We start from the raw sequence: 13,007 nt of genomic DNA on the forward strand, positions 1-13,007 counted from the left end.
CAGGCTGCGCATCCGCATCCGAGTATTTTACTATATAACCTTTGCGCATCCGCATCCGCTCCTCCGCCGAGAATTCGCTCCAAAAGTGACATAATTATAATATACTACTATTATGTAATCGAATCGACAATAAAAAGAAATTTCATCTCATATTTACCCCACAGCAGCTGGTTCTAAACTCTTTGATACAGAATTACCCCCCACCCCTTTTTTCACAACTGAAAATGACAATAGATTCTAACCTCTTACAGCAGTGTTTGTAGCTTTATAGACGGCCTACACACTGACCAGTAACACACACACACACATACACATCCCGTTTCATCACATCACAGAGTAATTTCTGTGGTCGCTTTAAAAATATGTCTCAGCCTATATATTTATGTATTAAATAATCTGATCAGATGGATTGGTTACCGCTAACAATTTCCGGGTTAAAGCCTAATTACCAAACTTGCAACTAATATCCCCCCCCCCCAACTCCAGAACCTCTGTAAACTGCTAGATGCCTTGCAACGATCCGCGTAGTGTCTTAGTTTTGTTTCCTAGCCTCCCCCCATCCCCCACACACACTCTTGTTACCATATCGGGAAGTGGGAAAGTACATTCAGTGTTTCTTTCAGTAATTTTTCTCCAGGAGTCACTTGAAACTTTCAAGGAGCGCACTTAAATTTCCGGGGGTCGGACACTGGTTAAAAAGTATATATTTTCTATATACATCTTTACTATTTTGTCCAGGGGAGGGGGGGGGCAGTGGACGTGATTCTGGAGGTAGGGCAATGATTCCCTAAGCACACCCCGAAGAGATGCAGGAAATAAACTGTTAGTAACATCCCCCTACCCCACACACAGATGCCTGAAAGAAACACTACATGATACCGCTTTGTCTTACATTTTCGTCTCGAACCCCCCCCCCACCTCACCTGTTACAGTTTAAAGTAAACTTGACCTATTGTTTCACCTTTCTGATTACAGGTGCTGGTGAATCTGGAAAAAGTACCGTCGTCAAGCAAATGAAGTAAGTACTCACCTTCTATTTTTGTACACTAGCAGTAGCCCTGTCTCTGTCCTGCACGACTGTAAGCGACTGTTCTTGGTGTAATATGTGTAGTAAAAAACATTCACGACATGTGGATTCACCTTAGCTCCTTGCAGTACACATTCTGCTGAAGGCCAGATATGGATTTTTTCAAGTTACATGCAGGGTACAGCTTATTAGTATAAGTACGGTGCAGTTTATATATGGATTGTATGTACTGGTTATTGATATAATGTAATGTGCAGCACACACACACACACACATACATACATACATACACACTTTACAGAACAGGAGAGCATCTTGTTTGTATTGCACCAATGTTGTCAATGTTACAGGAGAGCATTTTGTTTGTATTGCACCAATGTTGTCAATGTTACAGAACAGGAGAGCATCTTGTTTGTACTGCACCAATGTTGTCAATGTTACAGAACAGGAGAGCATCTTGTTTGTATTGCACCAATGTTGTCAATGTTACAGAACAGGAGAGCATCTTGTTTGTATTGCACCAATGTTGTCAATGTTACAGAACAGGAGAGCATCTTGTTTGTATTGCACCAATGTTGTCAATGTTACAGAACAGGAGAGCATCTTGTTTGTATTGCACCAATGTTGTCAATGTTACAGAACAGGAGAGCATCTTGTTTGTATTGCACCAATGTTGTTAATGTTACATAACAGGAGAGAATCTTTGTATTGCACCAATGTTGTCAATGTTACAGAACAGGAGAGCATCTTGTTTGTATTGCACCAATGTTGTCAATGTTACAGGAGAGAATCTTTGTTTGTATTGCACCAATGTTGTCAATGTTACAGAACAGGAGAGCATCTTGTTTGTATTGCACCAATGTTGTCAATGTTACAGGAGAGCATCTTGTTTGTATTGCACCAATGTTGTCAATGTTACAGAACAGGAGAGCATCTTGTTTGTATTGCACCAATGTTGTCGATGTTACAGAACAGGAGAGCATCTTGTTTGTATTACAGAACAGGAGAGCATCTTGTTTGTATTGCACCAATGTTGTCAATGTTACAGAACAGGAGAGCATCTTGTTTGTATTGCACCAATGCTGTCAATGTTACAGAACAGGAGAGCATCTTGTTTGTATTACAGAACAGGAGAGCATCTTGTTTGTATTGCACCAATGCTGTCAATGTTACAGAACAGGAGAGCATCTTGTTTGTATTGCACCAATGTTGTCAATGTTACAGGAGAGCATCTTGTTTGTATTGCACCAATGCTGTCAATGTTACAGAACAGGAGAGCATCTTGTTTGTATTGCACCAATGTTGTCAATGTTACAGAACAGGAGAGCATCTTGTTTGTATTGCACCAATGTTGTCAATGTTACAGAACAGGAGAGCATCTTGTTTGTATTGCACCAATGTTGTCAATGTTACAGAACAGGAGAGCATCTTGTTTGTATTGCACCAATGTTGTCAATGTTACAGAACAGGAGAGCATCTTGTTTGTATTGCACCAATGTTGTCAATGTTACAGAACAGGAGAGCATCTTGTTTGTATTGCACCAATGTTGTCAATGTTACAGAACAGGAGAGCATCTTGTTTGTATTGCACCAATGTTGTCAATGTTACAGAACAGGAGAGCATCTTCTTTGTATTGCACCAATGTTGTCAATGTTACAAAACAGGAGAGCATCTTGTTTGTATTACAGAACAGGAGAGCATCTTGTTTGTATTGCACCAATGCTGTCAATGTTACAGAACAGGAGAGCATTTTGTTTGTATTGCACCAATGTTGTCAATGTTACAGAACAGGAGAGCATCTTGTTTGTATTGCACCAATGTTGTCAATGTTACAAAACAGGAGAGCATCTTGTTTGTATTACAGAACAGGAGAGCATCTTGTTTGTATTGCACCAATGTTGTCAATGTTACAGAACAGGAGAGCATCTTGTTTGTATTGCACCAATGCTGTCAATGTTACAGAACAGGAGAGCATCTTGTTTGTATTGCACCAATGTTGTCAATGTTACAGAACAGGAGAGCATCTTGTTTGTATTACAGAACAGGAGAGCATCTTGTTTGTATTGCACCAATGCTGTCAATGTTACAGAACAGGAGAGCATCTTGTTTGTATTGCACCAATGTTGTCAATGTTACAGGAGAGCATCTTGTTTGTATTGCACCAATGCTGTCAATGTTACAGAACAGGAGAGCATCTTGTTTGTATTGCACCAATGTTGTCAATGTTACAGAACAGGAGAGCATCTTGTTTGTATTGCACCAATGTTGTCAATGTTACAGAACAGGAGAGCATCTTGTTTGTATTGCACCAATGTTGTCAATGTTACAGAACAGGAGAGCATCTTGTTTGTATTGCACCAATGTTGTCAATGTTACAGAACAGGAGAGCATCTTGTTTGTATTGCACCAATGTTGTCAATGTTACAGAACAGGAGAGCATCTTGTTTGTATTGCACCAATGTTGTCAATGTTACAGAACAGGAGAGCATCTTGTTTGTATTACAGAACAGGAGAGCATCTTGTTTGTATTGCACCAATGTTGTCAATGTTACAGAACAGGAGAGCATCTTGTTTGTATTGCACCAATGTTGTTGTTTTGTTTTAAAATAAAATTTAACCTCGATGTTTCTTCTCTCCTTCCAGAATTATCCACGAAGGTGGCTTCACCAGCGAAGACAACAAACAATACAAGCCTGTGGTATACAGCAACACCATACAGTCACTAGTGGCCATCATTCGGGCTATGGGAACACTTAGCTTACCTTTTGGTGATAATGAAAGGGAGGTGAGCACAGGATATTTTACCTTCTTCAAACGTGTATGCACTCGCCAGCCAGTAGCGTAGCGAGGGGGGGGGGGCGGTGTGGGGGGACATATGTCCCCGGGCGCCGAGCTTAGGGGGACGCCAAATTGAAAGTTTAAGGGGGGTGCACATGAAAAGTTCGAGGGGGGGGGGGGGGGGGTTGCAAATCGAAAATTTGTCCCCGGGCGCCGGGAAGGGTCGCTACGCCTCTGTCGCCAGCTCGCGTGATTGCAAACATATCCACCCTGGCGGACTTTCAGTTTTGCCATCCCCATTTAGGTCTATGTTAATTGTATAAATAATAAAGTACGCCCCCCCCCCTTATCCCACCTTATTATCGACGTCTCTGGTAGTAACGAATAACGGTCCTACTTTAGTCAACCCAAAAAAGGTAAGTCTGTTGATAAAAAATTGTAACGTTTTTACTGCTTGAAAAAATGTGCTGTTCTAATAGAACTTCTATTGTAATATTCTTGCTTCTATCAATTGTAACGTTTTTCTTCTCTTCTATTTCTCACTCTCAGTCACAGTCACAGACGATCAAGAATGAAGAATAAGCAGTCTTCTGCAAATCTTATTTTACTATCTTTCTTGAGCGGGAATTGTCTGTGTAGCGCGCATCTAACAAGACTATAGCGCAAATACGTGTGCTGCATAAATTACTGGCTAGAGCCGCCGTTTCTCCATCCCCTCTAAGGCTAAGCCGCCTGCTTTTATACCCCACCTGCGAGCGTCTTGGATGACACATTGTTCTCAGGACAAATTCTAGCGCTTACCTGTGAAAATTTCCCCCGCTTTTGTGCTAACCGACCCAAATAATCCTATATAAAAACTTAACGCGATCTCCTAAAATTCTAATAAGCTTATCCCCTGAAACCACAGACAATTCCCTTAACAATGATACAATTTACATATAACATCAATAAGTTGTTCTTAAACAATAATACTTCAAACATGCAAATATTGTAAAAATATAATCAAATACACCTAATTAAAGTAGATTTCCATAATATCGGCTAGCTCCTAACTAACACTAAGATATTCTAACTAAAGATCAAGCTTGGCCTAATAGTTCATGCAATTTTCATGCTATAATAACAACTGTTTATTGAGATATGAATTTTTCTTCTTGCCCTACTAAGCACAATTGACTGATTTCTAACAAATTCACTACAAAATTCAGATCCAAGTTGTTGTGTTTGTTTATTTTTTGTGGTGGGCCCTAAACGTATCATAGTTTTCGAATACATTTGAGTTCTGTTACAAACAAATTAGCAAACAAAGTATGCAATTTAAAATGTTAAATGTCCAGTGGACTTTTTAAGATACTTTCAATCCTAGCTTTCATTTTATTTTGTTAAGGGAAAGTTGTTAGTTTATCCATGTATATAAAAGTACACTTTCGAACCTGACGGTCCATGGGGCAAGTGAGGTAGAGTTGACCAGTTTCTCTGACCTCGGGTTATGAAGGGATGGTATCCTAATAGTGTGTATTATATATCTAGCAGTCGTCCCACTTTAAGACATGCTTTGAGAACCATTGTTAGAAGTAATAAAACAGACTAGAAACTGAAACAAGGAAAAAAATTTGTGTTGGTAAATTGACTGAACACTGTCACCTGCCACACATCGCCACAGCAGGCCATAAATAAATGACGTCATGCATTTTGGAAGGGGAGAGGATTATATACTTGACGATAGGCGAATTAAGATGATAATGTGCGAAGTGTGGTGGTAATGTGTGTCTGGGGAAGAACGGGGGATGTGACGTGGTATAGGTCCATACTTTGCATTTATAAAAAATGAAATAATTAAAAATAGTGTTAATTTTACTCTAGATTTGATGGCTAGTTATTTGAAGGGGTGGGATGAATTTTACGATGCCTTCATGTAGTTTTTATGTAACGACGTGTGATGATAGGTGAACGGGGGGGGGGGGGGGGGGCATAACCAGAGCTTCTTCCAGGCATCTCTTCGGGGAGGGCCCCCCCCGAAGAAAGTCTACCGCCCCCCCCCCCCCCCCCCCCGAAAATTGTTGTCCACCCCCCACCCCGAAAATTTCATGTGCACCCCCCCCCCCCCCGGAGAAAAAAGTCTGGAAGAAACACTGGGCATAACCAACTCTAATAATCGTATGGGCGCCATATGGTAAATCTAGCTCTCTATAATTTTTATCTACCAGCATCTGGCATCTAGTATTCTAAATTATGCATTACTGCTTGTTATAATAGCGTATGAATGATAAATATATTCTTTTTCCCTGTGTCGCAATTTAAATTTTTTTAAATGCCATAGCACACATAATTATTTTCTATACTGGTCATTTAATCGGCTAAATAGGCCTACGAAGATCTTTTTAAATTTTGAAATATAATCCTAAATTTTATGAAGTCTAGGCCTATATAGTATATATATAGTCTACTTGTACTGCATGTTTTGAGGGGGGCTTTTTACCTTGTAGGTCGGTTAGCTACACACTGTGCTTTTGTCCACGCTTTAATGAAGTATTTTCATGACAATCCCTTTCCAAACACACACGAATACCGCGGCTGTGTAGAAACAAAATATTTTAAATATGGCTGCAAAGCCACACGACAGAGCAGTAGATTTTTATTTCACTGCTGGGAGATTATCGACAGGTCACCTGTACCATAAATGCTATTGCAGATTTCTAACTAGAAAACGCCACCGCCCTGATTTAAAAAAAAAAAAGAAAGAAAAGGAAAACAAGAGTGAGTCCGCTCGTGTGTTAGCTACTGCAGAACATCACTACTGTAGTAGATCTGTTTTTTTACAAGAAAATTATTCTTTTTAACTATAAAAAAAATGTTTATGGTCGGCTGTGGGCCCCTAAACCAGAGTTTCTTCCAGGCATCTCTTCGGGGGGGGCGAAGCCCCCCCGAAAATTTTTTACCGCCCCCCCGAACGAAATGAAATTTACATAATTTATATAGAAAATATATACTTTTAACAGTGTCCGCCCCCCCCCCGAAGAAAGTTTACCGCCCCCCCGAAGATTTCAAGTGCCCCCCCGGAGAAAAAAGTTTGGAAGAAACACTGCCCTAAACGGCCTGCCCCCCCCCCCCCCGCATTGCGGGGTCTGGCGGCACTGTAGTTCCGCCCCTGGCTGCAGTGCAACATCTCTAGGCTTACTTCATAGTTCTGCTAGTGAGTTTAAAAAAAAGAGAATTGCCTATTATTGGACTGGTAGACAAATAGATCTAGGGCTATCTGTATGTAGGTTATTTCCAAATCCATCAATAATAAAAGAATAAAAGGTGTTTTTTTTTAAATATTGAGCTTTTAGGCATATTTGTTATGTGTAAAAAATGAACCGAGTAATGATAAATTTTTTTATAGATTAATGGAATGCAATGATTATGATTTTGAAAGTTGTTTAACAACAGATCTATATAATTATGTTAAATCACAGTGCAACAAAATTTTTTTAAGGCCTAGACTTGTTGTTTTTGTATTTTTTAAAAATATTCAGCTTATATTGTTAAAATTTATAGCCCCCTCTCCCCCTAAACATCCCACTCTTAGCTAATTAAAAAAAAAACTAAGGCAATACAAAAAATCTTAACACAATTTTTCACTCTAATTAATAAAGATACCGAATGTTACTTACTGCTTAAGTTGTATGGACTTCCGTAGCTATTTTTTAAACAACATAATCTATATCTAGAATCTGCTACAAGGGTATGGTGCATTGCTATAACCTCCTTGACCTTTTTACTTAAGTCAGTGGTAGAATTGTGATGAAAAAGTTTAATTTTTTGAATTGGCTTAGCCAATATGGTGGTCACTTTTTTGAAACTGGCAATTCATGGGTCGAATGAAACAGAGTTTATCTGTTTCTGTTAACTCGTCATAAGAAAAAATACTTTTGTCAGCACTATACCAAACCACCTTTACTTACCCTAAGTGAATCAGGTACCCATCAGAGCTGGGTGGACTCAGGGATGTCCTACGTGATCCAAACTCAAGACTTTTGGGTTAGCATTCATGCATTCTATCATCCAATCTTGCTAAAGTCTCACCATAACCTTACACATAATTCTTAGACAAAAACTATCATGTCACCATCAAAATCTTAACATAAAAGTTCTTATTTCTTCCTAATGCAACTTTTAAATTTCTTCTTACTTCAAGCACTTACTCAACCCTGATGCTACTTTTTTTCAGTCTGACGCTAAGATGGTCTTAGATGTTATAGCTAGAATGGAGGACACAGAGCCATTCTCAGAGGAGTTGCTTGCAGCCATGAAAAGATTGTGGGTTGACTCTGGTGTGCAGGAGTGCTTAGGTCGTGCTAATGAGTATCAGCTCAATGACTCTGCCAAATAGTAAGCTTTTTATTTATTTGAGAACTCAAATTTTATTTGTAGGCCTATTATTGACATGACAATTGAATACTTATTAGAAGCAGTTTAGTTTCAGCTCAATGATTGCAAAATAGTAAGCATTTATTGCTTTGAGAACTTAAATTTTATATGCAGGCCTACCATTAACATGGCAATTGAATTCTTATTGGAAGCAGGTTTAGTAATTGAAATAAAATCTTTTTAAATATGTTAGTAAGTTATGTACCCTTTTTGGGAACAGAGTCTATAGAGAATATAATTATAACAAACAGGTGATTAGGTAAGAATAATATACTTCTTTCTTTTTCATTCTTAATTGTTATATGGGGAAGGGGGGGGGTTTTCCTGCAACACAAATAAATATTACATAACATGAGGCCCTTTGATTCCATCTTCAGCCTGCTTTTTTTACTGGATTTACTTCCATAGCATTTGTTCAGTCGAGAATAATCTGCAAGGCAGCAGTTGTTTGGTTTTAGAGTTTCCTGAATGAGTTGCTGTCCCCAGCTAATGAGTCTGATCTGTTAGGGGTTTGTACTCTGGTGCTTTGGAGTTCGCAACCACGAGCTCTCTTGTCCTAACACACCCTCCTCCAAAATATACTAAAACAAGTTGATACATTGTAGGATTACAATAAAATACAACATAGGACTTTATGACTTGTACAGTATTGAGCTGCTCTCACTGCAAAATGTTAGATTACCATCTCTAACGAGCTGACTCATGCTAAAGACATGGAATCAAAATTTCAACTTCTCTTATTTGACAATCTTTAGCTCTTGCTTTTTGACTTACAATTTTAATTGCAGTATTTTTTAAAGTATGTCCTTTATCAAGATTTTTAATGAAAATATTATAATTTATTTTTTTCAGTTTTTTAGGTGATTTAGACCGTTTAGGTGCAAAAGATTACATGCCAACTGAGCAGGATATCTTGAGGACAAGAGTTAAAACAACTGGCATAGTTGAAGTCCATTTCTCATTTAAAAATTTCAATTTTAAGTAAGTACTTGTACATTTATCTTGCGCTGTGTCACACTTTACAGGTTGATTAGGATGATCGTAGGCTAACAGAGGTCCGGAAACTAGGTAGTGGAATATACACCCCATAACAAAGGTCTATTTTAACCATAGGTAGTTGAATAAATAGATAATAACAAAAGCCTAATTTAACCATAGATAGTGGATCCGATAGCTAATAACTATATTACGGGTCAGTTGTAGGTTAGATAGAAATAGGCTAGAATATTCTAAAACTAGGCAAGAGTGCGTGTGTGAGTTGAGTTTACCCTAGAGTATAGTTAGCCCCGGTGTTTGTGTATTGTTATCCCAAGGCTGAATGCGGTAATTAAAGCTGGAGTGAATGATTGTAAGAGGGTTCATTGGTAGCAGTTAGGGCGAGGGTTACTCTGTAATGGGGAGAGTTGAGACTAAATAAAAGTACTGAAGATTGTCATGAATCGTTTTCTGAGTTGAACTAAACCTGGACGTAACAATAACAAAGTTCTACTTTAACCATAGGTAGTGGACCATATAGCTTATAACAAAGTTCTACTTTAACCATAGGTAGTGGACCATATAGCTTATAACAAAGTTCTACTTTAACCATAGGTAGTGGACCATAGAGCTTATAACAAAGTTCTACTTTAACCATAGGTAGTGGATCATATAGCTTATAACAAAGTTCTACTTTAACCATAGGTAGTGGATCATATAGCTTATAACAAAGTTCTACTTTAAACATAAGTAGTGGAATATGTAGCTGATGACAAAGTGACATTTTAACCACAGGCAATAAATAATGACATTTTTAAAAAAGCTTTAATTGGAGCTTTATGTAGGACTATTTTGTTGATAAACTAGAAGTGACGTTGTATACTTAAGTAAGTTTAAAGCTCAGCAGGGTATTGCATATAGTTAAACTAGGGATTGTATAGAAATTATCAGGATTGTTTTGAGTTTAGTAGTGGATTTTGTAGAATTTATAAGGTGATTATGTAGCCACTGATAAATTTTAGTTTACACATACATTTCTAAGCTTACACTTGCAATGTATTACTTGTCCAAGTAGGAAAAAAAATGAAAAGTGATTTCTTGTTTGACTACTTTACCAAAAAATAAATCATAATTAAAATATGTTCTTGTTTAAAGATTATCATAAATAAACCGGGAGTGATCTCCCCTAAACTTTCTCGAATATCTATGTATATAAAGCAAAGTGGTCGGGTGCCCGATAGGGCACTTCCCGGCGCCGCAGGCGCGTCAAATTTGGCACGATGGTGCCTTCGGGCGATAGAACACGAAGGCCGGTGACGGTTGGCCAAAAAGTCTACGGAGAGGGGGTCAAAACTGACCTCGACTGACCGGCGCCTTATATGGGCTATATTACGAAAAAAATTTTCCTCCGACGACCCCCCCTCCCTTGAAATTTTGTGAGGTGGTAGGAGAACGCCTTGGGGTGTCACAAAAAACTCGCCATGTCAGGGAAAAATCGGTAAATGGGTCAAAACTGACCAGTCGTATTTCCCTATATAATCTTTGTATTTTATGGGAAAAACAGAGGGTCATTTCAAAACGGATTTTAGGGCACTTACCCTCTTTACATCTGGCTAATTTTTTGCATGTTTATAGGTAAATGGCTTGGCCGTAGGGCAGACCTGTCGGTTTCACACAAAGCCCTCGACGAGGGCTAAAAAGTGACCGCGAGTGAAATTCTCTTTATATGAGCTCTATTACGAAAAAAATTTTCCTCCAACGACCCCCCTTGATATTTTGTGAGGTGGTAGGAGAACGCCTTGGGTTGTCAGAAAAAACTCGCCATGTCCAGGAAAAATCGGTAAATGGGTCAAAACTGACCAGTCGTATTTCCCTATATAATCTTTGTATTTTATGGGAAAAACAGAGGGTCATTTCAAAACGGATTTTAAGGCACTTACCCTCTTTACATCTGGCTAATGTTTGGCATGTTTGTAGGTAAATGGCTTGACCTTTAAGGAAAACTGTCGGTTTCACTCAAAGCCCTCGACGAGGGCTAAAAAGTGACCGCGAGTGAAATTCTCTTTATATGAGCTCTATTACGAAAAAAAATTTCCTCCGACGACCCCCCTTGATATTTTGTGAGGTGGTAGGAGAACACCTTGGGGTGTCACAAAAAACTCGGCATATCTGGGAAAACTTCGTAAAGGGGTCAAAACTGACCAGTTGTATTTCCCTATATAATCTTTGTATTTTATGGGAAAAACAGAGGGTCATTTCAACGCAGACTTTAGGGTACTTAAACTCAGTATATCTGACTAATTTTTTGCATACTCTTAGGTCAATGGCTTGACCTTTAGGGAAAACTGTCGGTTTCACTCAAAGCCCTCGAGGAGGGCTAAAAAGTGACCGCGAGTGAAATTCTCTTTATATGAGCTCTATTACGAAATTTTTTTTCCTCCGACGACCCCCCTTGAAATTTTGTGAGGTGGTAGGAGAACGCCTTGGGGTGTCACAAAAAACTCGGCATATCTGGGAAAACTTCGTAAAGGGGTCAAAACTGACCAGTTGTATTTCCCTATATAATCTTTGTATTTTATGGGAAAAACAGAGGGTCATTTCAACGCAGACTTTAGGGTACTTAAACTCAGTATATCTGGCTAATTTTTTGCATACTCTTAGGTCAATGGCTTGACCTTTAGGGAAAACTGTCGGTTTCACTCAAAGCCCTCGACGAGGGCTAAAAAGTGACCGCGAGTGAAATTCTCTTTATATGAGCTCTATTACGAAAAAAAATTTCCTCCGACGACCCCCCTTGATATTTTGTGAGGTGATAGGAGAACACCTTGGGGTGTCACAAAAAACTCGGCATATCTGGGAAAACTTCGTAAAGGGGTCAAAACTGACCAGTCGTATTTCCCTATATAATCTTTGTATTTTATGGGAAAAACAGGGTAATTTCAACACAATTTTTACGTTACTTAACCTCTGTACATCATGCTAATGTTTTGCATACACTTCTATAGATGACTAGGCCGTATGGAAAAACTGTTGGTCAGACTCAAAGCCCTCGACCAGTGCTAAAAGATGACCGCGAGTGAAATTCTCCTTATATGAGATATATATAAATAATTTGACGATCGATCCCGTTAATATTATTTGAGGTCGTAGACCGACCCTGGAGGGTAACAAAAAAACTTTATTCCCGTCGGAAAAAGCTATTGTAGTCCTTAAATATGTTTATATATCGTATTTTCTTATATAAGCATAGTAACTGTTTGTTTAAAAAAAAGTAAACACAGAGATACGTCACTCGGTTAATTTCCAAGGGAGGTAACCTTTTTAAATAATTATTTTTCAAATAATTGTATACTATTTTAAACATAAACAGAAAACAGAAAAATATAAATTATGAGATATACTGTTCATGGAACCTCTGTAGTTCTATTTCCATCTTAGTTATAAATTGCGTACTTTCGATCACTTTCTCCGAAAGCTGATGTTAAAGAGCATAGGCCTACAACATCTTCTCTAAAATTAGCATTACTGTTTACATTTAAGCACTCCACGCCTCATCCATCACCAAATAATTAGTATTCAAATTATCAAATGTTTTCAAAAACCTAAGCGAAGCTAGGCAGTATGCCTAGTTCTAATATAACACTACGTGGGATGTCAACTCGGAATATAGACATGATTTTTGTTTACTTAAACTTTTAAAAATAGAATAAAATCTAGTAGAAAAAAAATTGCGCACCAAGCGAGCACCAAAACCAAATGTGCGTAATAGTGCGCAATATTATTAGTACTTTATAAATTTACTTGCGTTTTTTT

The 13,007-nt window shown here is 38.4% G+C and overlaps 1 protein-coding gene across 1 annotated transcript in view; it reads left to right on the top strand.

The window, feature by feature from the left end:
- LOC131949989 (guanine nucleotide-binding protein G(o) subunit alpha-like) overlaps positions 1–13,007 on the top strand; it is a 28,673-nt gene that overhangs the window by 11,881 nt on the left and 3,785 nt on the right. The window contains exons 2-5 of the mRNA XM_059311979.1: positions 976–1,018; positions 3,672–3,813; positions 8,020–8,180; positions 9,072–9,200. Coding sequence (XP_059167962.1) covers positions 976–1,018; positions 3,672–3,813; positions 8,020–8,180; positions 9,072–9,200 — 475 coding nt within the window. The remainder of the gene's footprint in view (positions 1–975; positions 1,019–3,671; positions 3,814–8,019; positions 8,181–9,071; positions 9,201–13,007) is intronic.

The sequence above is a fragment of the Physella acuta genome, unplaced genomic scaffold, assembly GCF_028476545.2.
Source record: "Physella acuta isolate Inbredline_101_S28 unplaced genomic scaffold, ASM2847654v3 ptg000725l, whole genome shotgun sequence".
NCBI lineage: Eukaryota > Metazoa > Mollusca > Gastropoda > Physidae > Physella > Physella acuta.